Source organism: Megalops cyprinoides, chromosome 17 (genome assembly GCF_013368585.1).
Source record: "Megalops cyprinoides isolate fMegCyp1 chromosome 17, fMegCyp1.pri, whole genome shotgun sequence".
NCBI classification, from domain to species: domain Eukaryota; kingdom Metazoa; phylum Chordata; class Actinopteri; order Elopiformes; family Megalopidae; genus Megalops; species Megalops cyprinoides.
In genome coordinates, this window is record NC_050599.1 from 28,854,565 (window position 1) to 28,882,547 (window position 27,983).

General features: G+C 45.5%; 1 protein-coding gene across 10 annotated transcripts in view; it reads right to left on the reverse strand.

Moving 5' to 3' along the window:
• Positions 1-27,028, reverse strand: part of LOC118792438 (MAP/microtubule affinity-regulating kinase 3-like) — a 50,974-nt gene extending 23,946 nt beyond the window's left edge. For all 10 annotated transcript variants that reach the window (XM_036550289.1, XM_036550287.1, XM_036550288.1 and 7 more), the window contains exons 1-8: positions 26,268-27,028; positions 21,269-21,460; positions 20,382-20,435; positions 5,420-5,468; positions 3,131-3,196; positions 2,404-2,474; positions 1,557-1,613; positions 318-554 (exon numbers count right to left, since the gene is read on the reverse strand). In XM_036550289.1, coding sequence (XP_036406182.1) covers positions 318-554; positions 1,557-1,613; positions 2,404-2,474; positions 3,131-3,196; positions 5,420-5,468; positions 20,382-20,435; positions 21,269-21,460; positions 26,268-26,318 — 777 coding nt within the window. In that variant the 5' untranslated portion in view covers positions 26,319-27,028. The remainder of the gene's footprint in view (positions 1-317; positions 555-1,556; positions 1,614-2,403; positions 2,475-3,130; positions 3,197-5,419; positions 5,469-20,381; positions 20,436-21,268; positions 21,461-26,267) is intronic.
• Positions 27,029-27,983: the final 955 nt, after the last annotated feature.

The following is a 27,983-nucleotide window of genomic DNA, read 5'->3' on the forward strand; positions in this document are numbered from 1 at the left end:
CAATTTAAGGGAACTGCTTTTGTAAAATATCTGTACCAGGCCAGCTTTCTTGGTGATACTCTTATAGTAACAATGATTTACTGACCTATGAAAATGATGACAGCTGAAAGACCAGATAAGACCAGACAAGGTTTATCAACCAGCCTGTCATTTTGACAGATAGAATTTTTTCCCAGTCAAAACCCTGACTATTGTGAAAGAATTTCCCAAATGGAACTCAGCTAAAACCAGTTCCTTCACATCTCTCAGTCTCTACTGAATCCCCCAGACACCAACCACAAAATGAAAATCAGGCTGGGGCAGAGGAAGTAGAGGACCTTGAGGTTCTGTCCGTCAAAGGGCAGTGAGCCGCTGACCAGCGTGTACAGGATGACCCCTAGGCTCCAGACATCCACCTCGGGCCCGTTATATTTCTTCCCCTGGAAGAGCTCGGGCGCGGCGTAGGGCGGGCTGCCGCAGAACGTGTCCAGCTTGCTGCCCAGCGTGAACTCGTTGCTGAAGCCGAAGTCGGCAATCTTGATGTTCATGTCTGCATCCAGGAGGAGGTTCTCGGCCTGAAAGGGGTAGGGGTGAAGAGAGGGGGTGCAGGGATCAGAGCTAACTCCATCACTACCAAATGGGACAGCTGGTTCAACTTGACTTTGGATGGTTCTGTTCAGTGACCATGAGGACGAGCTCCCAAAAACAAGACCTAATCAGTCTATGAGGTCTGTTAAAAACAAATGTTCTGCATTTTTAATAAAATATGAGGGAAGATTTGAGGGAAATATCAACTAAAACTCTTCCTGGACATCTTATGAGGTCCTCATCATATCTTAGAATATGGCTGAATCAGAGTAGCTGAAGGAGTTTCAGCATTTCCTGTTCAAATCGTTCATTCAATGGAAGACAATGAGGGAGACACTGTTGATTGGTGCAAATCAGAATTGAGTGGTGCCCCTTGATGTACACATTTAGCAGTTTAGTGACAGTTCAGCCAATGGGAACACAGGGGAGGATGATTCACTGTGGCAAGCACTACTTCAAAGAGTTAAATCTCACTGTCCCTCAGCCCCCTGTTTAGCGCTGGTCCAGTTATTTGCACTTTTATCTCTCTGCTCATAAATCATTTATAATTCTGGGTAGAAGTGGAAACAGAGCATGAAATGGGCTGCGAGGGAAATAGAAGGAGGGTGATTCATACCAGCAAGAGGGTGCTGCCCTTCCCCTAACATCCACCATGCCTCTGTAGTGACAGATATCACCCTGCTTTTCACAGCTCTCCAGTTACTAGTGTTACTCACCTGGATTATTCATCGGTTACTACACTTTGATGACAGGTGATTAAAACTGTAATAACACATAACCCTAAGTGTTATGAGTGAACACTGAAATAATGGGTCAGAGATGTTATAATTACAGCAAAATGACCTTTTAGTTAAAGGTGACTAATATTGTAAAAACAATTGCATAATATTATAATGATCCATAAATAAAACTGAGATATCAGGTGACTGACAGTCAATGAGTGCCACTCTAACCAAGTGAGAATCACTCCAAGCTCTTGCTTTTCTTACCTTGAGGTCTCTGTGTACAATGTGCTTCTGGTGACAGTACTGTACTGCGGACACAATCTAAAAAAGAGATAAACAGCAAAATCAGGGCTGGCAACACAGAAGTTACTGTTAAAGGAGGACCACTGAAATGTAAGCAAAAGAAGTGTGAGAGGAACCTCTAATAATGTGCTGAATGGCTCTGGGGAATTTTGACTGATTTTGTTTTACATCTGCCCGAGTCCCCTTGGTAGAGACAGTCTGGGACTACTGGAGGTGTGAGAAGCAAACACTACACTGGGGGCAGCATTCTCAATGGCGACCATGCAGGCATGTCTGCTCATGCAGGGACCCTCTGAGGTGTGGCTAGGTCCAAACAAGTGCGGTGGGGGAAGATCAGAACTGAACAAATCCACAGATCTTTACACAAACTGGATGGGCTGACAGGACACAGACAGTACAAGCAATGCCCATCCATTGAATGTAATGGTCCATATACCTGTGCAGTTCCTTAAAAAAAATACCATTTGGGTCAAACCTGTACTTGTCTGGTTATAACTGCTGTTCCCCTAGACACCGCTCCATACTACTGTCTTGATTAGATGACACAGACACAGGTGTGTGGAGGTGCACGTACTGTGTGTTCCAGACCAGGCAGGGCATGGAAGGGGATCGTGTGTGTTAGGCGTGGCTGGGGCATGGCAGGGTGGGGCTGTGGGCAGGGTTTGTGGGTAGGGCCTAGCATGGTGAATGGGGTGAGACAGGGAGGGCTGGGCAGGGAGTCCACTCCTGGCACCAAGCCACCTGAGGTGGCTCACTACCAGGCCTGCTGTGTTGGGGAGCACTGGGATGGTGGAGCGCACTGCGGTACCTGTCTAAATTTAGCCCTGGCCTCTTTTTCCTTCATCCTCCCGTGGGCTACGAGGTAGTCGAAGACCTCCCCTGCAGAGAGAGGGGGGGAGAGACCATAGATAAGGTAAATAGATAAGGTAAAGAGTGCGTGAAGCATGTGAGCTTGTGGGACACAAGCTCACAGTGTGAAGGTGAGAAACACTTGTAGCACAGCCCTTACTGCTGTGTCTCCAACCACCCTGTGATGACATGCTGTATTAGGGGATGTGGGGTGGGGCATACATCGCCTTCTATGAGTTGCATCATGTTTCCACCATCTCTTGTTCCTCTTGTGGGCGGGGAACCAGTGGCGGTATGGCCTCAGAACTACATAACCATTCTCCTGCAGGTCCTGTAGACTGGAACCACTAGAGGTGAATGTGACAGTGGGACTGCCTCGGTAGAACGTACATCCTCCCTTTCCCTCACCTTGTCAAGAGAAACAGCCTTTAACCTCCACAATGGCACGAGACTACCCCCCGCGGCTAGAAAGTGACCGCTTCTGACATAATACCAAATTCTTCTTCTTTTTGCCTTCCAGTGGTAAAGCAATGTTACTGCTGTTACAAGGGCGGCTTCTTCCAGCAGCAGCTGATAACATCTCTCTGTCCTTCTCTCCTGAACCCCTGTACCTCCTTCTCTCCCACCCCCCAACACCCCCCCGCTCTGACCTTCTGTCAGCCCTGGCCCCATTTCAGACCACTCACCTCCACTAGCGTACTCCATCACTAGATACAGCGTCTTCTCTGTCTCGATGACCTCGAAAAGTTTGACTGTAGGGGAAGAGAGAGAGGAAAGAGGTTCACCCTGCGCTCAGGTGGGGCTCCCACATGGCTGTCAATATAGCGCTGTACTGTAGGTTGAGCCCAGCAGCCTTGGTTCAAAACCAGCAGTGTTATTTGCTAATATTAGTGTAAAAGATTGAGGTGGGAAGGCTAGCCAAGACTTCCTTGTGTCACCATTCCCAGGAATCCTGCCATTCATCAGAACCCTAGCTTACAAATCCTTGCTTGGATGAAGTCAGTGGAGTAGTGCCCATCCTCCAATTGATTCCCACTTCAATGTAGCACCCCAGGGAACACAGAGTGCAACAAATGGTCATTAGCCTGCATGAAGACATATCTGAACATTTACCTCACTCCAGTATTCATGCACAAGTAAGGCTTTTATGGTGAGATGGTGAACTTAATGTGTTGTAGCTGATTCAGAAAAGGTCGTAAAAGGGGAAAAGCTTCGAGCAACAAAAACCTCTGTGGTCAGCAACCACTCGCTCTGCTGCTATGGGGGCCCCCACTTCCTGTTTCTTACTTCCTGTCACACACTTCAGTACAAAATGTCCCTCCACTCTGTTGCTGTTGTATTGCGCAGAGGGATAAATAACCGTTGGTATCCAGAATGACAGCGGTACATTTTCCATGTGCGTACTAGACTCCCTCCTCTGAGATGACTTTTACATCTTACATTCATATTGTCCATTTACACTGCTGAATGCTCAGTGAGGCAGTTCAGGTAAAGCACACTGGAACAGCAGTAGCCACATGAAGGATTTGAATCTGCATCCTTGTAATTACAAAGCCAGACCCTACATGATCGCACCATGAAGGGAAGCTTCACCTGTTGCCACAAAACTGCTGACTTTGAAAATGTGTTAGTGACATATTGATAACTACAAACAATGTTTTGTATCAATATGTCAATGGAGGATCGATTGTCTTCATCACCAATACACAAATTTGCCTATAATGCATTGACTTTTTTTGTGTGTCTGGTTGCCAGCCACTGGCTGAGCCCCCATGAGCCTGTGGCTTTGCACAGGCTGGTTCCTGTGTTTTGCTGAGTTTTAAGTTACTGTTTTTCACTTGCACTGTTGTGCTGCAAGGTGGAGGCCTGGTGGTGATTGAAAAACGTCTCATTCTCTGTTAACCTAGTCACACAATTTAAAGGTAATAAAGCAAAAAGTAGGTCGAACAAGGGGAGGAATTCAAGTGATAACCAGAGACAGGATGCCCGGTACCCTGAGATGAAGAGCCCAGGTTCGGCGACTCAATCACAGAGGGCATAGTGTGTTCGCCCCTGTGGTCCTGAGGCCCAGGGTATCCCCTTGCTGCTCTCCTCTCCCTCAGCATGGCTCCTCTGTGGAGCTGGGAGCTGCATATCAGGCTGTGCTTTGACTGGCGCTTCAGCACAGGCCTCTCCCCCCCACAGACACTGACAACAATACAAGGGAGGTGACAGAAGCTAAAATTAGGCAGGGAAATGAGAGATTCTCCAGTGGAAACCATCGCCAATGGCTAATTCGTATCATAATAATGAGGACAGCAGGATGCACAGTAGCTGGAAACAGAGCACGTTTCCTATCCCGAGTGTCTCCCTTTATGTGGGAGCAAATGAGTGACATCACTCGGTGCAAACTCCTGGTCATCATTTCAAAACACCACTGGACTTGTATCACATATGGATAGGCTGACAGCAAACACACACCATTGGATTAACACACCCATATAACAAAAATCCTTGGATCCATGAGGCCTCTGCTCTAAGGTTATGAAGCATGAGTGCAGAGAAGCATGTGAGGGTGTTAGGTAGATGCCCTGTGGCGGTCCAGAAGTCTTTTGAGTAGCCAGGGTGTGCTCATCCCAGCCAATGAGAGCTCACCATTGACTCTGAGTAAAGCCAAAAGGGGGTCTCTCAGGAGCATATGCAGTGTCGGGAGGGCTTTTGGGGGCAGAGTCAGGAAGTAGTATGGCAGCAGTAGCAGATGGGTGCTGTATACTCGTATAACCTCACTCACTGTACACCTGTTTAAGAATATAATATTCTGAATGAGACTCGAGTGACAGAACCACTCACTACGGACACTCAATGAAAATATAATTGTCAAAATTTCATCAGAAAAATTTTGATTAATCAACTAATCAATTAATCAATCAATTAATCAATTAATCAACTCACAACTGTAAGCCTACAGTTGGATCAGCCAAAAGGGCTCCACTTACCGATATTTGGGTGGTTTAATATCTTCATTATTCTGACTTCCCTGAAGAGCTGAAAGACAACGACAGAGAGACAGGCCCATGTTAATACAGAACAGCCTTGTTTATCCTGAGGTCTTACTTTTGAAAGGCAGGGCTCTGAAGAGTTGTTTAGGGGAACATCAAACTGCACTCCAGTGCCTGCCTCACCTGCCACCTTCCTTGTTCGGTCCTTGACTGCTGAGCTCTACAACACTCACATTCACCCATTGGAATTTTAAATAAAGTTAATTCACAACCCCTGATACACATATGCAGAAAAGTTGTTATTCACTGCTGAGCCTCTGCTAGGAAGATACTCATGACTCTGCCTTCTTTCCATGGGTGGGGGTAGGTGGAGGTAGGATTATGCCCAGAGGCGCCAATCAGACAGATCTGTGATCAACCCCCCTTGGCAGCCATTGTGGGTGTGAAGCAGCACTCATATCGCCACTTGAAATTGGCCATAACATGCCCCTTACCCTGCAGGCTGCAGCACAGGAATTGCAGCTCGGCAAAGGAACCATTCCCTGACTTTTGATAGCTTTGTTAGCTACGTGACTGGAACCTTGCTTTCCCACAACAGTGAGATAGAGAGAGACAGACTGTTTTATGTCTGCCCTCACCCAGCACAGCACCATAAGCCTCACTTTGAGACAAGAAGCTTGGCTGTCAGATGGTCGATACACTGAGGAGAAGCATGGCCTTAGAGAATGCTCTGGGCATTAGATCCTACACGAAATCGACCACAGCCTGTTCCCTCCTGGTGTGGTCATCCTTCACCCCTTCACAGTTATAAAACTATGGGGTGTCACAAGGGAGTTGCAGGTTTGAATCTGTGCAGGTCAGGCATGGTTGTAATAGACTTCAACTGACGCATAACACTGCAACTGAATGGCTCCTGCAAATATTTATCTGTGTAAATAAGTATGATGTACACTATGAGCCATAAATAAGGGCATCTGTTAGGCAAATAAAGACTAAAGTAATCAAAAAATCAGAGGTGCAGGTCTGCATTTATCTGGGAGTCATTTAGCTGCTATACTATGATATTAAACCTGACTTTCCATCAGAAGCATAGGGGTGTAAACCAGCTTTTATAACCCAGAGCAGGAGTCTCCAACACGTCGCTAGTGATCTACTGGTAGCTCACTGCCTGTTTTTGAGTAGCTCGCCAAAAGGGGCGAGCTACTCAGCTACTGAGCTAAAGCAAGGAGTTCAGTGGTGTTAGCAAGCCAGTTTAGCTTATAAAATAACCAGATTTATGATGAACAAAGAGAGTGGCCAGGCTATTTTCATGAGGAATGGGAACGAGTGTTTTTTTTTCCCCAAGAATGTGAAGGACAAGTGTGTGTGCCTCATCTGCGGTGCCAGTGTTTCAGTCGGTAAAAGATGCAACGTTCAGCGCCACTTCAGGGACATTCTAAAGCTCTTAACGTGAAAAGGCTTAATGTGGCTTAATGTTCCAAAACAGCGATCAATGATCACCAAATTTTTCTCGGACATGTCTTGTCATAAACACTTCCACCTGTCAAAAAATCAAAACCGAAATCCTGTGAGTATGGACGTTATCTTACATTAAGCATTTTCCTCTCTACTGATGCCCATTATAAGGAAAAGGCTTAACGTGGCTTAATGTTCCAAAATAGCATCCAATGATCACCAAATTTGCCTGACATAAACACGTAGTAATGTTTTCTAAGACTCTGATGTGAATTTAAGATATTTTGATATATTATGTGAGTGTGACAGAGTGCTGTCACTATGGTTGAGTACGCGCTCTGGCTGCCATACCAACGAGCTGGGCTCTTTGTCGTCACAGTCAAAGCTGCAGTTTGGTATTCCGTACACCCGTGTTCGAGGCTGCACCCAGGGTGACTGCTCTCGCCCCTTGCTACAGTGAGCTTGACACATTGAAATTTGAAACAGATGGATACAAAACATACATTTGGCATGCTACTGATGTGAATTTAAGATGCTTTTGAAAAAAAGTAGCTTAATTCAGCTGGTTAATGTGAGTGTTTTGATATATTACTCACACTTATTCACATAATGTAAGACATGAGTAGCTCTCCGCCACTTTCATTTTTTCAAAGTAGCTCTCAGATGAAAAAAGGTTGGAGACCCCTGCCCCAGAGCATATGTCCCCAAATATGTCTGAGCAGGACCTCAGTACCCATCTGCATTAGTGGTGTTTATGTGGTAATGGTAATGCGCAGTGGTAATGTGCTCCATCTCTGATGCATGGCATGGCATTTACAACGAGGCTGTTTCCCTGTCTGCACACCACTGCTGGGCCTAGCCATATACAAATGCTGTCTAAACTGAAACAACATGACTTGCCCAATGACAATAATAGGAGGGAGGAGAGGGGGCCAGTGTTATTATGAAAACACAGGAGTACCACAGAACAAAAAAGGCACACAAAAATACAAGACAATACATGACATAAGACATGCTCCAAAGAAATGCCAGGGAAGGATGACTGGTATCCATTGATCTCCTCTTCCCCTCCCCCTGAACAATTCAGAAATCAGGCAAGAAAAATAGGGGCCTAACACAGGGAGAGGAGATACATCTCCTGCACTACCTTTTCAATACTTTAGAGGGGGCTAACATCAAGTCTGGTGACGCATCTAATTTCTCTACTTCTAACTCTTCTCAAGGGGTTGTGGCCCTAACTAACATACACATGCAACCAATCAGCTTTTCACAAACACTGCTCACAGACTTGTTGGATCCAAGTGCCCATCTCCCTGAATGCCCAAGCCAACCATTTATCCTTGTAATTATCCCTGTTAAAAGTATGAGCTGCTTGCTGGTCCTGTATCAGCCTCTGAAAGTTTGGGTTTTGTGTCTGGGCAGGCTGGGTGTCTCTGGCAGCCTTCTGCCCTCCCCTGGCACCATAGAACGCTCCTGGCACGAGGGAGTACTCAAGGCCATGTTCGGTTTCCACACCCAGGGGCCTATATTTAGCCACAAAAAGTGCCACGGTGACTTTGAGCAGGAGAGAAGGTAACACAATCTACCAGCTAACGACATGCCACACCCCCCTCCCATCACCAGAGGGCCTTCTGTTCTAAATCTTCGTTGAACCAATTAGAGAGCATTGTTTGCCCTGACAGATGACTGAACCACAACCAGAGGCAGGAGAGTACCCTGCAATTAAGCTTCAATGAAGCTACAGGACATCCTACCTACATACTGCTGTGCCGTCTGCAGACTGTATGTGTGTGCATGTGTGTGTGTATCAGAGTATGTGCGAGAATGGAATGAATGAAAGTCCTTGAATATGTGTGTGTGTATGTGAACTCTCGTTCAAATGTCTTTAGAACCCCTTGCATTGCCACAAGCCACAATCACATCTAGGGACTTCTGTATGAAGTCCATCTGAACATCTGAACACTCAAAAAAACCTTTTTTTTTAAATTTTATTAAAATCATGATCTGATTATGTTAAAGCATACTGATGGCCATCGTCTGATCGCCGTTACGTCGAATTGAGTGCATATCCACACCAGTGGCGGTGGGTTTTAAACGTGGCCAGTTTAACTGTTTTAACGTGCTTGGAGGAGCGAAACCGTGACCATGCTCTGCCTGTCTCAGTCCGTATCTTCTTTCTGTGATGCATCAGCATGTTTCAGGCTGCTGGTCCTGACCGCAGCGTGCTGAAGGCTTTGCGCTCATTCTTCTCAGTGTGACTAAACATCAAAGCCAACAGAATCAGTAGTAAAAGAGGAAGAACAGAAGAGGGCTGAGGCAGATGCACAAGCAGACAGGAAGCCACATGAAAGGTGGCGGTTTTGGGGGCTGTTTTGGGGGAGGGAAGGTAGATCGACTGTCATGTGATTTCTGTGAGAGTCCTTGGCCCTAATGATGGACTGCACCTGCATGGTTACACACAGCTACGACGTGCTGGAATGGGCGGCCGATGATGCCAACTTTTGACCGTGCTATTTGCCAAAGCTGTGCGCTGGTGGAGGGAAAACAGGTATGGCCACTGGAGGAGATTACAAGCCCCTCATGAAGCCACGTCCACATGCATGCAATGACCAGTTTGGCTGGCCCTCCCAATACCAACATCAAAGTGTGTCCACTGCTGATGTTTCAGTATCTGGGCAACCAGTCAGAGGAAAACTGGGGGCAGAGGAATAGCAGTAAGCCTCCGACATCTGAAGGGCACAGCCAATCAACCAATCAGGACACAGTGTGTGTGTGTCACATGCACCATCAAAAAAAAAAAAAAAAAAAAAAAAGCTGCCCTTGGAATGTCCGTCCCATGGGGCAGAAACACACCGTGGACACACAGGACAGCTTCAGTTTGGATTCCTGTCACTCCTAACATTCGTACATCACTGGTCCCGAGCTCCATTTCCAATCTCCAGTGCGAGAACGTTCCTGCCGTTCTATTAAGGTCAACTCTAGGACACGGACACACACAGACACGGACACACACACTGAAACACGGTTATTCCCGTGCAGTGCACAAAAGGGACAGCTAACCTGACCCAATTGGCTGCCAGCCCAGTTTCCCTTGCACGCTTTCTGTTTTCGCCTGCCAGCTCATCTCTGAAACAGCTCCTCAGAACACTTCCAGTTGCCACGGTGAAGGCCTGGCTGTGACAGCCGCGTTGTGCCATCCCCCACCCCACCTCAGAAGGACCAGGCTGTCCCACGTCATTTACGAGAGGTAATTAATCTGAGGGAGCCTCAGCAGCCGGGTGGCTCTTTTCATTCTCCATTTGATTCATGCAAACGGGTTGGAGAACGGGATGCTTTCGCGTTGCCAGGGCACTACGCCAACACTGCTGGTGACCGTGTCGAATGGCAAACAAGAGGGGCAGATTCCGGCATGGTTCAGCTCTCAGTGCTCAGATGGGAGAGCAGGGAGAGAGAGAGACAGAGGCGACCAGAGAGGGAGGAGCAGTGCTTTTTGCTGTCTCAGCACTGTGTTACAAACATGCTTGTTTCAAAGTATGTCGCTCCGGATAAGACAATAAACTTTTGGACAATCAAACCACAGGGAAGAAGCAAATTGTCCTCCTAGGTGAAAGCATAAGAGATGTTAAAAAAAAAAATCACCCCCCTCCTCCCCCAAAGGGAGAATTTTATGATCTTATAATTTCTGGTACTGTTCTGTTTGTAGAACTTTTCATGCCATTGTGTACTCACACTTTACTACATTACATTACCTTACTGTCATTTAGCAGATGCTTTTATCCCGAACTGCTGTGGATGAGAGTATTGGCGTAATGTGCGCAACGTAATGTGAAATGTTTGGACAATCAAACCACAGGGAGGATGCAATTAACAAGAGACTAAAAAACACCCTCCTCAAACCCCCACATCCCACACGTGACTACAGAATTCTGGAAAGATAAAAACATCTGAACAGACAGTGACAGTGTCAGAACCCGCAGAACAGTGCATTCTACGAGAGCAAAACTACATTCTGCAGCCTGCAGAAAACCACAGGGGACCCACACCCTAGCAAGCCATGCCCCTGCACCCGCAATGATCCCCTGTCCAAGAGGGCAAGGGGGAGGGGTGGATTTGGTTGGAGCTCGTTCAGGTGCTGGTTTGGAATAAGGAGAAACCCCAGGTTCCTGCTGAATGAGCCCGTGGTGAGCGAGGTGTCGCAAGGTCGCCGGTTCTCAGCTTCTTAGCCCCACCCTCTCCCACACTCTGCAAACGCTCACACACAAGCTGTGATCACCACATGCATCCATTGCATGGCTGCACCCAGACATTGGGCAGGGTAAGACAGGGCCCTGGAGCAAGGGAGGGCCTCCTGCTAGTTTCAAACAAGCCCAGAGGCAACACCCAGGGACCAATCAGAGATGGGCGCAAGGTTTGGAACTGGGGCAGTGGTGAAGCAGTCGCTTTTCAGACACTCTGATTTTGATTGCTGAAGCTGCAAGTCTTTGGCACCGTCCTCAGAGCATGTACCAAGTACAGGGCCAAGTACAACAAGATAGCCAGCTTTAAAGAGCACGTCTGCACCTTTGACCTAATTTCCATCTCCCAGAAGGCGGGAGCGTCTGAGAGAGAGATCTCACTGGCAGCAGATGCCAATTTCTACATGCAGGCCATGCCCACTCCCTTTGCTGATTGGCTCCTGCGGCTCACAGGGTGGACCCAGCCTGCTGACCCTTGATCAGCACTGCCTTTTCCTTCAAAGTAGCTGGGGTGAGGAGCGGGTTTAGGTTGGCTGATCCCAGATCTCCCCGGAGAGAAACTCATCTGCAGGGAGTGTTTCCTGAGTTTATCCCTCTGTTCTAGCAGCTTTGCAATTCCTCTGGCCACAGACTAAACTGACTGACACACACACACAAAAACCCCCAGAGAATAGCCTGCCACCCTGTCATCTTATATCAGACAACCATCTCCTGCTGGTGGAAAAGGCACTAATTGCATGATCCAGAGGGGATGCGCTGCACCCAAACTGTCTGGGCAGCACTGACTGCCGATTCTCTCCTGGATCTGTAATACCATAATGTTTCCCCAGAGTGCCACACTGTTAACCCACAATACCAGGCTGTGGCTCACAGGATGAGAAGCCCCAGTGGTGAATGGCTGGAACAGAGTGTCATTATCTATTTCAGAGGCACAGGAAAAAAAATCTCACAACAGTGACATGGACTGAGAAGCAGCTGGTGCATGCCAGTGTATGTGAGTGTGTGTCGGTGTGTGCGCGCTCGCATGTGCGTCCATGTGTGCACGTGCGTGTGAACTCAGATCTGGCTGTTAGGGAAAGATAAAGTACCAAACGGATTACATGACACACAGATGCGATGGTAGGAAGCAGTGGGAAAAAAAATCTGGTATGTTTGTTTAGGAGGGTCAGCCATGTGCTATAAAACACCAACCTGTCCTAATCCCTTAAAACAATGTTTAAAAAACCCCAGCTCTCAGGTCACAGCCAGACAGAGTGAAAGTGTGCAGACGTAACGTGAGCGTGGCAGCGGCCTCCCACTATTTCTGGGCAATGTGAACTGGGTCACTGCCTGCAGTGGGTCTTTGAAGGCCCGCAGCCCACATAAAGGGAGTGGCTGGACTGACTGCTGGAGTCGGTCTGAGCGCATTCTGGGGGATGAGAGGTGATAAATCGCTGGGGTGTCAACGTCCCACTGGGCGCCTTGCCTGCTCCCCCCACTCTCTCCTGCTCACTCCCGCCCCCCCCCCCAAGTTCAGTCCCTATCACACACCATTTGGTCAGAGTAAGAGGTGGGTGTGATGTCCTCCTGGTTATGACAAGGAAGCGGAGAAGTGGCACCAAGGTTACAAAGAAGCAACCACTTCCTACACTCCAGGACTGATGCAAGCAGCAAGAGCTATCTGACCCTGACCCCGACCCAAAGGAGAAAAGGCCTGTAGGCACGTTGAGCTCTCTGCCCACTCTGGTTAACTGAGTAAAGAGGTCACATCAACCATGCATGTAATAACAGCTTATGTGGAGGAAAACACACTGACAGAAAGAGGAATTGTGAATGCTGAAATGAGTGTGAAACATACAGTGAGAGAGAAGGAGGGACAGAGAGAAAGAGTGAAAGACAGGGTGACAGAGTGTGAAAAAGTAAAAGGTACATTCAGAGAGATGGACAGAGAGAAGGAAGGGAGAGATACAGACTGTGGGAGAGAAGAAGGGACAGAGAGAGAGAGAGAGATACAGAGGGAGAGAAAGTAGGAAAGAAACTGTGAAAGACACAGACAGGGAAGAGGAGAGAGAGAGAATGGGACTCCAGGGGAGAGCTCAGAGTTTTGCATCAGGCTGAGTAGGTCCTTAATTGTGTGGGCAAAAGGGTAGGGATTCATTCAAACAACAGGTGTAACTAGCATATGCTGTCAATCAGTGTCTTGCGCAAACCACTCTTTGCTTTCCGTGGAAAAACGCTACGTTCAAAATGCTACTGGTTCGAATCCGAAAGCTGCTGATAACATGATCACTCCATCAATTTTGGGGTCACTCTCCAACTACTTGCTTTTATGCTAGCTAAACTTATTTATCAGGTACAGCAAACAATTAAAAACATTCATGACACATAATGTGATACACTGTGCCACAGGCCATTTCTCATTGGTGACCAGTGGGGGCAAGAACAAACTGAGTATATTAAATTCCAGTGGGTGCAGGAGAGGAGGAGCTTTCAGGTCAAAGGGGCCCAGCACCAGCACCGCTATACCTCGACGTGGCACATCGGAGGAAGCAAGCCAGTCTGCCAGAGAAGGAAACTCACGGGACCACCAATTATGCAACCCCAGGAACATGCGCTCCAACACACCAAGATAAGATAAGACCATGCCAAACACAGAGCAGCTGCTGAGAGGGCAGAGCTGGAAATCCTTCACATATAATCCACTACCTATAACTGCAAATCTGATAGCTGCATTCTCTGCTTTATTGTTACAGCACATAACCCATGGTCCCCCCATTACATCATAACCGCCCTTGGTTTTCCTTTTCTCATTCACCTGTAATGACTTTGACCTCATACAGGCATGGTAGGTGTCTGAGGTCACACACATCAACCAATCTCTCCCTGGGTGAAAATGTGTCCTCCCTCATTCTTTACAATAGGCCACTTCTTGCACATCTGCCTCCAAATGTCCACACTGACTCAGCAGCATTTCAAACAGACAAGCGAAATAATAATTTGCTACAACTATGGATAGCATTGCTTATGTAATGCACTTCAACCCGTGCAGCTGTTCTATCTATTGTTGTCGTCGTCTCCAAATTGTCATCATCATTATCATCATCTTCACGTTGATGGTGATCTATAAGGGAGAAGGGGAGGAAAGGACAAGGAAGATTAGGAAGGAAGAAGAAGATGACGATGAGAAAGAGTATCAAAAATGAAACCGCACTGTACTTTAAGACCCAATTTCAGATTTCAGGTTTAGGATTCACTAAACTTTCAAAGTAGAGGTTTGCCCATGGTTCTATCATGCTTGACAGCAGAATGGCGTAGTGATAATGAGCGTAGTGATAATTGGTTCGTGACCAAAAGGTCGGTGGTTGGATTCCCCCCAGGGCACTGCTGTTGTACCCTTGGGTAAGGTACTTAACCCACGGAGGTTGTCCTTGGGTTAAGGACATGAACAGAGACCCAAGGTGTGTGGGATGACATGAGGGTTTGGGTTTGAGACGCATTCCACGCCAGTGTGTCCCCAACGACCCCTAAACGTCATTCCGCTCCACCAAAACCCATAACACCTCCCCACAGGCCCAGTTTGGATCCTTGGGGGTGAATAACGGATCTGTGTCCGACTAACTTTGCTGACAGCAGTTGGGAGCCTGCCCATGCAAACCCTGCTGCATGCAGGCGGTTCTAATCAGGATGACTAATCATTAGCTGGGCCCTCTCCATTAGGGCCTTACACCGCGTGCTGCTGTCCTTGACTGCAGGAGCATTTATGACTAAAACCTGTAACTAAGTCCCTGTAACATGCAGAGAAAAGAAACAGAGAGGAAGAGGAGAGAGAGAGAAGGGAATGAGACACAGACACCATGAGAGATAAAGGGAGAGAAAATGGGACAAGGGAGACAGAGAGAGAAGTAGGGAGGGAAGGAGGGAGAGAGGGTGAAAGGGGGAAGATGGGGGAGAGAGAAGGAAAGAGCACAATAGAGAAGGGAGAAAAACAGAGGGAGAAAGGAAAGGAAAGGAAAGGGGGGAAGAGAGAGAGCAAGGGGCAATGAAGGGAAGGAGAGAGTATACAGAATGAGAAAGAGACAGAGCACAATACAACACCTAATGTTTGTCATGCTGATAAAGTCAATTTAAATTTGAATCAGAGACAGAGACAGAGACAGAGACAGAGAGAGAGAGAGAGAGAGAGAGAGAGAGAGAGAGAGAGAGAGAGAGCATTTTCAAAGCATTCACGGTCAAACCACTAACACCTCTATCAGACCATAGTCAAATTACTGTTTATTTTAAAATAACAAAAAATACTAACACACTCACAAGGCCCAGCAAGCTCTATAACATTAGAGAAAAATACAGATGGGCCGAAAACAGCAAAGAAAACTACCTGAGAGCAATCTGCCAACCCCAAGTCAGTTCACTGATAGAAAACTTTTTAATTAATACTTACCCCCATAGTAAAGAAGGCGTAAATGCTGTCAAAAACCTAAGTAACATTTTCCATTACTTAGCATCAATTTCTAATCTTAAAACAACAAAAAGAACTCATAATAATAGCCAAGAAAAGGAAAAATGGTTTGATAGGGATTGCAAAATTATGAGAAATAACCTTAGGCTACTATCAAACCAAAAGCACAGACAACCCAACGACCCTGATTTACGCCTTACTTATTACAATGAGCTTAAAAAATATAAAAGCACACTCAGAAGGAAGAGAGAACAGTTCACTCAAAATCAATTAAAAACAATTGAAGAATCTATAAACTCAAACAACTTCTGGAATAATTGGAATACACTGAATAAAAAGCAACATGAGGAACTTGCCATACAAAATGGAGATATATGGAAAGGCCACTTTGAAAACTTGTATGGTAAATATAACATGAACTCAGAACAAATGCAAATATACGAAAAAATGATCAATATGGAAAAGACAATTAAGGAATATCAAAACCCTTTAGATTACCTAATAACAGAAAAAGAATTATTAGAAAAAATCCAAGACCTGCAACCAAAAAAGGCAAGCGGGCCTGATGGCATTCTCAATGAAATGCTCAAAAACGCAAGCCACAACCTCCGTATGGCTATTCTAAAACTGTTCAACTTGATTCTGAGTGTCGGATACTTCCCTGATGTCTGGAACAAAGGACTCATTACACCCCTTTTCAAAAGCGGAGACAGATTCGACCCCAACAACTACCGAGGCATCTGTGTGAGCAGTAACCTGGGGAAGTTGTTTTGTAGCATTTTGAACAACAGAATTATAAAATTCCTTATCGAACACAATGCCTTGAGTAGAAGTCAAATTGGTTTTTTACCTAAATGCAGAACATCAGATCACATTTTCACCCTACACACCCTAATTGACAAATATGTAAACCAAAATAAAGGCAAAATATTCGCCTGCTTTGTAGATTTTCAAAAGGCCTTTGATTCAATTTGGCATGATGGATTATTCTTTAAACTTATTGAAACTGGTGTAGGGGGAAAAACATATAACATAATAAAATCAATGTACTCAAAAAACAAATGTGCAATTAAAATTGGAAACAAACAAACAGAATTCTTCACTCAAGAACGGGGTTTGAGACAGGGCTGCCCACTATCACCGACCCTCTTCAATATTTATATTAATGAATTGGCAAAAAGACTCGAGCAGTCAGCAGTACCTGGTCTCTCATTAAATGACTCTGAAATTAAATTCCTTCTTTTTGCAGACGACTTGGTCCTGCTGTCTCCAACAAAAGAGGGTCTACAGCAGAACCTAAATGTCTTGCACAAATTCTGTCAGACCTGGGCCCTGACTATTAACCCCCAAAAAACAAAAATACTAACATTTCAGAAAAAATCCAGATGTCAGGGAAAAAAATTCACCCTTGGTTCAGATACAATCGAGCATGCAAAAAATTACACATACCTTGGGCTGAAGATTACTACAACCGGTAACTTTAACCTGGCCGTGAATGACTTGAAAGAGAAAGCAAGAAGGGCTTTCTATGCCATTAAAAAATCTATCCAATTTGACATACCAATTAGAATCTGGCTCAAAATTTTCCAATCAGTCATAGAACCAATTGCATTATACGGCAGTGAAGTGTGGGGTCCACTCATGTACAATGGGTTTGAAAAATGGGACAAACACCCAGTTGAAACCCTGCATGCAGAGTTCTGTAAGTGTATCCTCAAAGTACAGAGGAGCACACCTAACAATGCATGCAGGGCTGAATTAGGCCACTATCCCCTATCAATTAAAATTGAGAAACGATCCATCAAATTCTGGAAACATCTCAAATCAAGTGACCCCAACGCTTATTGTTTTAAAGCCCTGAAAAGCCAAGAGATGAGCACAAAAATAAGTCCCCTCTGCCAACTAGTCTTGAGGCTCACACAAACTAATATGACAAACAAGAATAACCAGACTAATACAATTAACAATCAGCCTCAGGACTATGCCACCCTTGCACAAACAATTCGGCCTAACCAAATTATAAAAACACAAAAAGAAAACTATTTGACATATTGGATTGAAACAACAAAAAATCAAAGTAAACTTCAATGCTATTTGGCCCTAAACAGAGAATACACTGTAGCAGACTACCTGTCCACAGTGTCTAATACAAAACAAAGGAAAACCTTGACCAGGTACAGACTAAGCAACCATAACCTGGCTATTGAAAGAGGCAGACACAGGCAAACCTGGCTGCCCACAGAAGAGAGACTATGTACCCATTGCAGCCAGGGCATGATAGAAACAGAGCTCCACTTCTTGAGTGAATGCTGCAAATTCAAAGCTATCCGGAAGAAATTCTTTCCAGAATTCAAAATCTACCCAGACTTTGAAAAGTTTGAGGACAGTAAGATTCTAAGAATTTTACTAGGCGAGGAACAAAATAGTGCCAGAGTCGCAGCTAGGTATGTGGATGCCTGCCACAGAGAAAGAGAGTCACTCCATCGGTAAAACACTTCAAGAAATAAATACACACACACTCACACACACACACACACACACACACACACCACACACCACACACCACACACACACACACACACACACACACACACACACACACACACACACACACACACACACACACACTTCTGTATTTGTTGTTTGTTTGTTTTAATGTATGTAGAAATGCTTTGGCAATACAAATGGAGTTTTTGTCATGCCAATAAAGCTCATTTGAATTTGAATTTGAATTTGAGAGAGAGAGAGAGAGAGAGAGAGAAAGCCAGCAAGAGTGAGAGAGACAGTCCCACTCTCTCCCCATCAGCGCCCCTCCCGCCCTCCTGTCCCTTGTCCTAGCCCACCAAGCCTCAGGCTTGAGGAAAAAAAACCGAATCGATGGCTTGGAAAAAGAAATCACTGCTAATAACAGGGGCCGGAGACAAGACTTAGGGTCACACACCCTGCTGACAGCAGACGGGTCGATCCCACTGCTCAATGCAGATAGGGCGGCGCTTGCCTCGCAGCAGCCTGCTCCGCCCACACCCCTCCTACACCACATCAGAGGAAAGGGTGCAAATCTCTCTTGTGCTCGCATCCCCTCCACTCAGCCAGCAGAAGGAGTATGGCAATGCTACCTTCAACGATCACTTCCCACTGTTTGCACCCCTTACACACTAAATCCTAATTCACAGAGGTCATATCTACATTGATACTTTCCGACACCATAGCACCAGGAAAAACACAGGCTTGCAGCAGGGGTGGCAGAGTTGCATAGTGGAAAGGAGCACAGTTTTTAACCGAAAGGTTGCTGATTTGATTCCCCGCTGGGGAACTTTTGCTGTCCCGTTGGGCAAAAACGGAGCTAAATTTAGATAAACCATTTTAAATTACTGAGAATAATCTTTTCGGTTAGGTTGAGTGCAATGAACAATAACGTTTAGAACACAGACCCTACAAAAGTTGTGATGTATCATGAGCATTTAACGTAAATTAAATCGATAAATGCCATCCTTGTTAATTAAACAATCTGACGTTGTGGCTTTCGCAAGCACACAAACCACAGACAATCTGCGTTTCAAGCCCGGCTGAATGTATGAAAAGTCAATGGCAGGAGGCGAATGGGTGGAGTTAATCGCAGCGAAACTGCGAGCGACGCGAAATGGGAGAAATGAGCGTTCGCAACGGTTCGCTTGAGTTAAAAAATGTTCAACTGGAGCGAAAATTTCGCCTGGCGAAAGCCAATCACCTTCAAGCAGGGCTAGAAGCCATGCCCCCTCTCTTCAGCAACTTGCTAGCAGCGTTGGCAAGTTTCGTAAGTTTCTACCTTAAAATGCTGCCACAGAGACATCGCCACAACCAGCTCAACTGCCACTTCCGTTTCAGTGCCCCATGACACTTCCTTTAGGCTGTCAGCTAATCACACAATCTTTTACACTGAGGAGACCCATTTTATTTTTCTTTTGTAGCCTTTTTTCTAAATCATGCAAACAAGAGCATCTATAAATTATTTCTTACATTAAAACACATTTCTAATATCACAGTTGCATTTATGAGAGATGGTGGGCTACTTGTACTCCGGGTTTTCTTTGAATTAAAATTAATTGAAGTTGCAGTGCATTGAGCCGTCTCGGCCACCGTATAACCCAGATGATATCCCCAAAGTTGCATCTACTGCTGTGGGGACATTGACAGGGTTAGGGTTAGGGTTACTATGTTAATGTCCTAGTTCTCTTCCTCTCTCTCTGTAGGGCTCTCTCCTCCCCATTCCCTTCATCTCTCTCTCTCTCGCTCGCTCTCTCTCTCAGTACCCAGCCGCACCTGCTCCTACAGACGCAGCTATCCCAGCATGTCACCCAACCACCCATGTCCCAGAAACACTCCACTGCAATGACAACTGCTCTGACCGACCAGAGCCCTTTCATACCCGCTGTGTCACCATCACCGTCAGCCTGACTTGGGTCCTATACAGCGGCTGCTCACCCCCTGAGGCAAACCAAGTTAAGAGCTTTGCTAAACTGCGAAAACAGGGATTTGATCGAGCAACATTCTGGCCCAGTTCTGAAAGTCCTACACCACATTGCTGCCCAATAAACTGGACTGCACCATTATTATGTCTTGACCATGTTGTTCTGTCCCAGCAAAGTCCCTCTCTTACACACAACCTTACTGTTTCTGAGCAGATTCCATGGGGTTCATGAAAATATGGGTGTTGAAATACGGAAACATAACAAAAATTCACCAAGTGAATATAGGTTCTAATGGTTGGCTATCATGCTGAGAAAAACCACCAGCAGATGTTGTGACATGGTGAGAACATGTTGTGTCCATGCCAACAAAGAGGATTTAGGCCTACCTTTTGAAGACTGGTAGGATTCAGCTGCGTCTTATCAATGATTTTTATTGCGACCTGCAACAAGAAAAACAAAAAACAGTCTTTTATACACCCTTCCCCATCTCACAAAGGGACTGTACAGGCCTTGGCTGAGCAATAAACCATTGCTGTATAAAGCATGGAGCAGAATGTGTAAAGGACGACACCTCTAGCACACTTATGGCCTTGCCTCCCACCCGTGTAAAGCGTAACAACAGTGTCTGGTGGCAAACACGTGATAAGCTGAGATAACGCGTGCACAGAGACAAAGCAATCAAAAATAGCAGGTGATTCACTGGCTCAATCAGTGTACAGTAACACCTCTCCCTGCTATTAGGGACAGGCTGTCTGTCAACAAGCAGCTTTCAACTGTACCGAACTGTGCCCCACCCCCTGAGATTCACTGCTTCTGAAGTACAGATGGTTTTGTTTTTGTAATGCATGACTGTTAAAATCTTTATGTAAAAATGTGTATTTCTGGGATCCTGTTAACCTTTAAGCATTGAACATGTTGAACATTGAACCAACCTCATTCCATACGCTTCACTTCAAACTGGTTAATTATGTGTCTGTGAGGCTTAAATACAGGTGTGTGGCTAGAAGGTTGAGCAGCTGGTCTGGATGTGGCTCGGCTAAAGGCTGGATCCTGTTTTTTGTTGAGTTTGAAAACAAACCATTTACTGTTAAAAAAATTTTTGAGAGCAGCACTGTATGTAAAAGCACTGCATCCAAGTTTATGCAATACTTTCTAACAGAAAGGTTGATGAAAACTGACAAAATCATTGGGTGCGCTCCTGAGAGAGCTCACCGTTCGGCCAGCCTCGACGGCACACCATGCAACCACACCCGCTGTCCCGCCCCTGGCTCACCTCTCTTCCTGTGAGGATGTGGCGCGCCAGCTTGACTTTGGCAAAGTTGCCCTTGCCGATGGTCTTCAGCAGCCGGTAGTTGCCGATGTGCGGTTGCTCGTCAGCGCACGAGGCAATGGAGTTCCGGCAGCGGGCACCCGACCGGCCCGGGCGCGGGGCCACCTCCGATCGGCCATCGCTGTGCGAGGTGTGCTGCGGGCAAGAGAGAGAGAGGGAAGGCCCATCAACTTACTCATGTTTGACATACCCTGCATTAATTCAATGTGTGAGGGATGCTTACTGTGGGGAAAACTGTAGTTTTACTGTAGGGTGTAGTGAATTTTCGCTCTAGGTTAGGTGGTCTAAAGTGGCATTGCAGTGGTATGCATTGTTATTTCAGCTCCGTTACAGCTTGACAGATATCCATATGTGACCAGCTGTGTTCTGTATGTAGTCTTTCAGACTATTTTTTAAAGGTTTTGCCCTTTTATTCAGCTCTGTCTTTCGAATCCCCAATCGTACACTAAGCTTGTCTCACTGCGACAGGACAAGATGAATGTAATCCTCCAGTGTATGCACCCAAAGATGGCATGATTTTCCCCTCACTGACAGGGGGAGTCACACAAAATTAGAGAAGTAACACACTGCCATCTGCCTTAATCTGAGTGACAGAGGACTAAAGCTTTACAAAGCCTAGAATGGGTAGAGCTACCATGCATTTTCAAGGACTCACTGACTTCAGCCAATTGCAATGTTTCGCATGGAAGAGCAGCCTTTTGATTGGTTCCTGTCCTTGACTGACAGCACATGGTAACTCCTCCGATTATGGGGTTCAAAAGTCCTCATTCTCCTGTCTGTAATCCATCTGCTGTGACTCTGCCTTTTAATGCACATCATGCAATCCTCCAGCAAACTGCTGTCCAGTGCTTCCCTCAGTGAAAGCTTGCAATCGTTTCTGACACAAAGGATCGTCCATCACTGTCTTTCTGCCCCATCCTCTGTGACCACTGTGCTATTGATGTGGTGCAGTTACTTCTCCAATGTGATTGGGGAGGGACTTAGTCATCAAACATCCAAAACTGAAACTTTCTGTGGACAAACACAGCCCAGATCCTGAAAATTCCACTCTGTTACCCGGAGAGAAAATGCTATCGATATGATCGGGGGGGGGGACAGCAGGGATGGGTATCTCGTCTTGTAACACCTGCAACTGACAGAATCACTGAGCCTATAGGTGACAGGTTGAGGGGTGAAAAATGAAAGCCGTTTAACTGTTTAAGTGCCAGTGAAAATACACCAGACATTTCAGGAAAGCCCATGGAGATGTTACGCAGGACCAGCCTGTCCCATGTTTAAAGTATGTCACCATCTAAGAGTTCACAGTCTGAGTATTCCTATGACTTTCAGAATGTCCCTTACAAGCAATATGATTCAAAAGTACATCAAAAGCTTTCAATGCACTATAAAACTAATGAATTAACTGATTTTGTTTTAATTTCAGTATAAAAGTAAACAACACTGTGGGTGGCAGTGTAGCATAGTGGTTAAGGAGTAGGACTCGTGACCGAAAGGTTGCCAGTTTGGTTCCCCACAGGGGCACTGCTGCTGTGTACCCTTGGGCAAGGTACTTAACCCACAATTACCTCAGTAAATATCCAGCTGTATAAATGGATAACACAGTAAAAACCTGTAATGGATGTAAATCGCTCTGGATAAGAGCATCTGCTAAATGCCAATAATGTAATGTAATAATGTAAACATCAACAATTTACAATGATAAATGCCAAATGTCTAAAAGTGTGAAAAAGAAGATTGAGAGAGGTGAATGTATCTTGAAGAGAAATGTATGGACCTGCCTCTTTAATTAAAAATTCCCTAAATTCCAGATCAGATAATGATATAATCATTTGGTGTCTGTCACTTGAACTGTCCAACATTCCATGGCTTTGGGCAGAAACTGACCTATTAGCTTTCCTTGTAAATACAGACAGCCAGCTGGGATCAAAGTGTTCTTGTTCTACCAATGAAAAATACTTAACCAAGAACTGCCTCAGTAAATATCTAGCTATATATATATATATATATATATATATATATATATATATATATATATATATATATATATATATAGATAATACATAGGAGCCACAACCTATGTAAGTCACTCTGGGTTAGAACATCTGTCAAGCAACTAAAACATAAATGTAAAATATGCACTTCTGGACAGGACACATTGTTCAGGTAATCTGAAAGAGAAGCGCTAGGAGTTAACTGTCACTGCTGTGGTGGTGAGAATGACGGGGTGACTGGCTGGTACATCGATGGCATATCGATCGTCATTGCCACCGAGAACACATGAGCCCTCTGGGCTTTGACGCACAGCTGGTCCATCACGTGAACCTCCCAGCTGACCCTGCTACTGGTCGATCGGGACCACATGCGCCTCACAGTGCCTGCACCCTCACCCCGCCTCCTGACAGCCAAGATCAACACTGCGCCAATAATACGCCCCTAAAACATCTAGGGGGCTCCAACTGAGCATTCAGCCCATGACGGTGCAGAGGCGCCCTCTCCAACACACAGTGTTCCGAGAACATTCCTGTAACGTTGTGCCAATGTCCTCGGGTTGGCAAAATGTCGCGACGTACCATGAAAGCCCCAGGTCTTCAACCACAATAATCACACTGTCCTAGGATTCAGCACCTGCCTATTTGTAAAATGTGTGTTGTTATTATGTTCCTTGTCTGAGTAAAAACATTAAGATATAGGCCTAATACAGTCAAATTGTCATGCTGGTCCCTCCACATTTCAGAAATAAACATTATACAGTTATTGATCTTGTTTGCTGTCAAGGCAGAATATGACAGCTTCATCTGAAGATAATCTACCATCTTGCCAAACCAACTGTGGTTGCTGGCTTTAATCAGTGTGTAAAACAGGTCTATGCACTTGCTATGAGTGAAGGCTTCTGGTGGCGGTGGCCAACTTACTGCTGAAGGCTGTAAACGCCCATAGTTTGTTCCCCACAGGATAATATAAAACACACAGAGGGATATTGGCAGGACTGAAAAACCATAAACTATCACCTCATTCCCAAAGTAATCTGTGCCCAGCTTTGACACATCTGAATCACAGACACAGCATTTCTTAAGATTCCATCAGCAGAATCCTCTGATTAACTATAAGACTCTGGGTTACATTAAAATAGGAAGACTTCCTGTGATCTGCATTATCCAACTATCCTGCCCAAAGAAAGATAGTATTCTAATACGTGCAACTAATCTGAACACATAAACATATGGTTAAATGAATCAGTAGTGTGCTCACTGTGGCCCAGACATCTATGAAAACCTTCCAGAACTGATATATATCGGGAGATTCCGCAAAGATAGCTAACAAAGTCGGAGAAAGTTATCTTTGATATCTTTAGTATATTCATAACTTGAAAAACGCTCAATCCTAAGAATTTACATTAAGCCTTCACAAACAATTTCTGAAATAAATTATTAAGTAGTGTATAGAAATTACAACACATGTTAAAAGTTCATTTTTGTCAATTTACATCAGTTAAAAACGTTCGATCTAACATAACTTCCACATAGACGTGCACAGCTGGAACAAATTTTCTATACCTGGACTCTTCAAAACCTGTATGAGAAATCCCGTGAGGCATATTTCAGATATAACCGGCATAAAGGTATACGTTTTACAAAACAGTAACTTACTATGGTGGTATGGCGCCTCTTAACCGAGTGAGATCCTTTCATTTTTGCTTCGGCGATTTCAATGGCATCGAACCAGGGTGCTTTATGTTTTTGTGCGGGTAGACCATTGATCCACTGGCGTTCACAGCTGCTCGTAAAACCGTGAAATCGTCCTGTCACCTGTCATTAAACTCCAAGGCTGGGCGCATCACGATACCCGTAGATCCCTTCTGTTTCATGTACACGACCGAGAAAAGTCGCACACAGGCCACTGCAACAATTACTCAAATTTATGTAAAACCTGCATGCTCAGTAACATTTACCTACATGCCTCTACAACGCCAGGTCAATCACTGGCATCCAGGTTGACGTTACCTTTAAACAGCCCTCTAATTTAATTAATTCCCGACTGTCGAGAGTGGGGTGAGTCGAATCGAATCTGTATATTGCAAACTCCCACCGATACCCGATAGTGTTTTGTTGTGTTAATAATGTAGCTTTCTGTACAGATGAATGATCGCGCTCGCCTCTCTTACAGCTAACTGACGTTACATGCATTAATCAGCATTTGTGTCATCACTTGCTCAGCTGGTGCTAACTGATTTTGAGCAACACCAAAGCATGAAGGCTACAGCAATGTACAATAAAACACACTACACGCTACTACGATGCCATTAACATTTTTGCATGTGCACACAATGGAACCTTTTCATCAACAAGCACCATAATGTTATCTCTGCTCTTTAAATAAACGACAACAGGCCCCATTACACGAAAAAACGAGACAGGAAGGAAACGGGAAAATGATTAATGTGGCTCCAGTGTTCGGTGGCTCATGATGCTGCACTGGTGAATTAGTAAAAACAAAACGCGATTTTTCCTTGCTCTGTCTTGAGATAATCGCTGGTTATCTCGTACGAGTCTGTCTGTGTGAATATATCACGATCTGAAACAGTACGCTCCAAGTTTGAGCAACATATATGCGCTATGCGTCACTGTCTCGCCTAGCTGTTAGCAGCACACTCCAAAAATATCTGTCTCCTGGAATTCACCGCTTGTGTCGTTGACTCTCTTATTCACTACATTCTATGTATTAGTGTGCTAGGTAGCCAGTCAGCTGGCGAAAAATGACAACAGGCGTAAACATCACCTGAAAAGTTGGCCGAAAGCATTAGCTAGCAAGCTAATGCAATATGCAGAAAACGTGTAGCAACTAGTTCGATAGTTATATCACTCACAGTAAGATAAAGCAGAAAATAATGAAACTGCCCTGAAATAGAAATGGTCTGCCAATGATCAACTGGCCATATACTTACATTTTCAGTGTCACGTTCGTTGACTGTAGGTAGTGGTGTTCTAGTTGACATTTTTCATCAACGTCGCTAGCTAGACAGCTAGTTTCCCAGGAGTGGCTCTGGTCGCGTTTGATTTTACGGCGCCTTAGTCAGAGGGGAGGAAGGCTGCTTTCTCCTCACCAAAGACCATGGGCTCGGTGATCTCAACAGCAATCCAAAGTCTGGCGATCTAAATTTCTGGATATAACCCCAGCGTAGCTAAGCTAACTTGCTAAACGAGTACACTACCGAGTCGCATCATCCCATGCAAACATCCTGCACACCGGTGAAACAAATTGCGAAAAGCCGGACGGCGCTCCTCGCTCAGTTACCCGAAAAGAAATCATAGCATTGCGCCTCGGCAAGTATATTGTCGGCCAGTTCGGAAGCCCTCCCGATCTTCTTATACTTAGCTAGCCAGCTAGGTAGCGCAAGCTGAAAAAGTGAACTCAACACAAACACTTGACAAGTAAGCTAACAGGCCCTCGACAACTGCACAGCATTCAGACAAGAAACAGAGGGAGGGGAGTGGGGTCACGTTTAACCGGTCCCGGATTGCAGTGTCGATTTGTCTTCATGGGCTCCGGGAGGAATTCGGCGTCCGATGTACAGCGCCTCGGTTTTGCAAGGGGGATAGTGATCTAGGACCCCGCCGGCTGCGCGATTCGTCCCATCTCCAAAGTAAGGGAGACTGCTTGCTTATCTGCTGGATCCAAGATGGCTACACACTGCCTGCAAAGTACCAAGCCAAACCCTGGACGGATGGAGGAAGTGAGGAAAGAGGCGGATTTCGGAGCTTATTGGCGCTGCAGCCGGAGCAGTGCTGTTTGTTGTTGCTAGGGTGATTACAGGACATGTACATACCTGCTCAAAAATCACATATTGTACGAAAAGGGCATCATTCGTGGTTCAACCACCCTGTCATGTTCAGGTTTATTAGAGGAATGTCACAAATGCAGGTGTACTGTGTACTTTATCTTTGTTTTCCTCTTCGTGTTTGTGACATAGCAATGTTCTTTTTTTGAAATCAAATTACATTTTCTCTGACAATCGTGAGTGCGCTTTGTTCCCTGAGCTATATCTATGCACCTACCGGCCACCTGTAGTCCCTCCTCTTTTCTCCTCAATGCACGTGACAGCCTACAATCAGTCAACTACAAACCATTTGCTGCTGTTATGATCCGACTTCATGTCTTTGTTCGTGAAACGCTAAGGGGATTTAACAACACTTTGCATTCGCTGTCTCCTTGCGAAAACCCTCTGTGATAATCCCTGAGACACATTTTGTCCGTCAAAGAAGGCTTTACAGCTGTTGCCCTGATAGACTCGGTTGGTTTGCCAAGCTCGACAACACGGTCAGTGAGGTTATTCTGATGCTGTTTGGAGTGTGGTGGCCCCGCCCAGGACGGCGATGCGAAACGGTTGTGAAAAGTCTCGCAGGGCTGGGTTGTTGTGAGACATGTACGCCTCCTGATCTGGAGGAGTTTTGAAGGTGTATTCGACACAATACACTCAGGTCCCACCAATGGCCTAGTGAGTGATTCTACATGCCGAATACGAATGCCTTGTGAGATACAACCCAAATGGTGGTTTCGCTGCTTCCAAAGGAGAACCAGAGCCGGCCCGCAACGCGTCATCCGAGAGAAAACCACGCCCCTCGTGGGGAAAACATTCCGCGAAGTTGAAAGGGAGTGAATG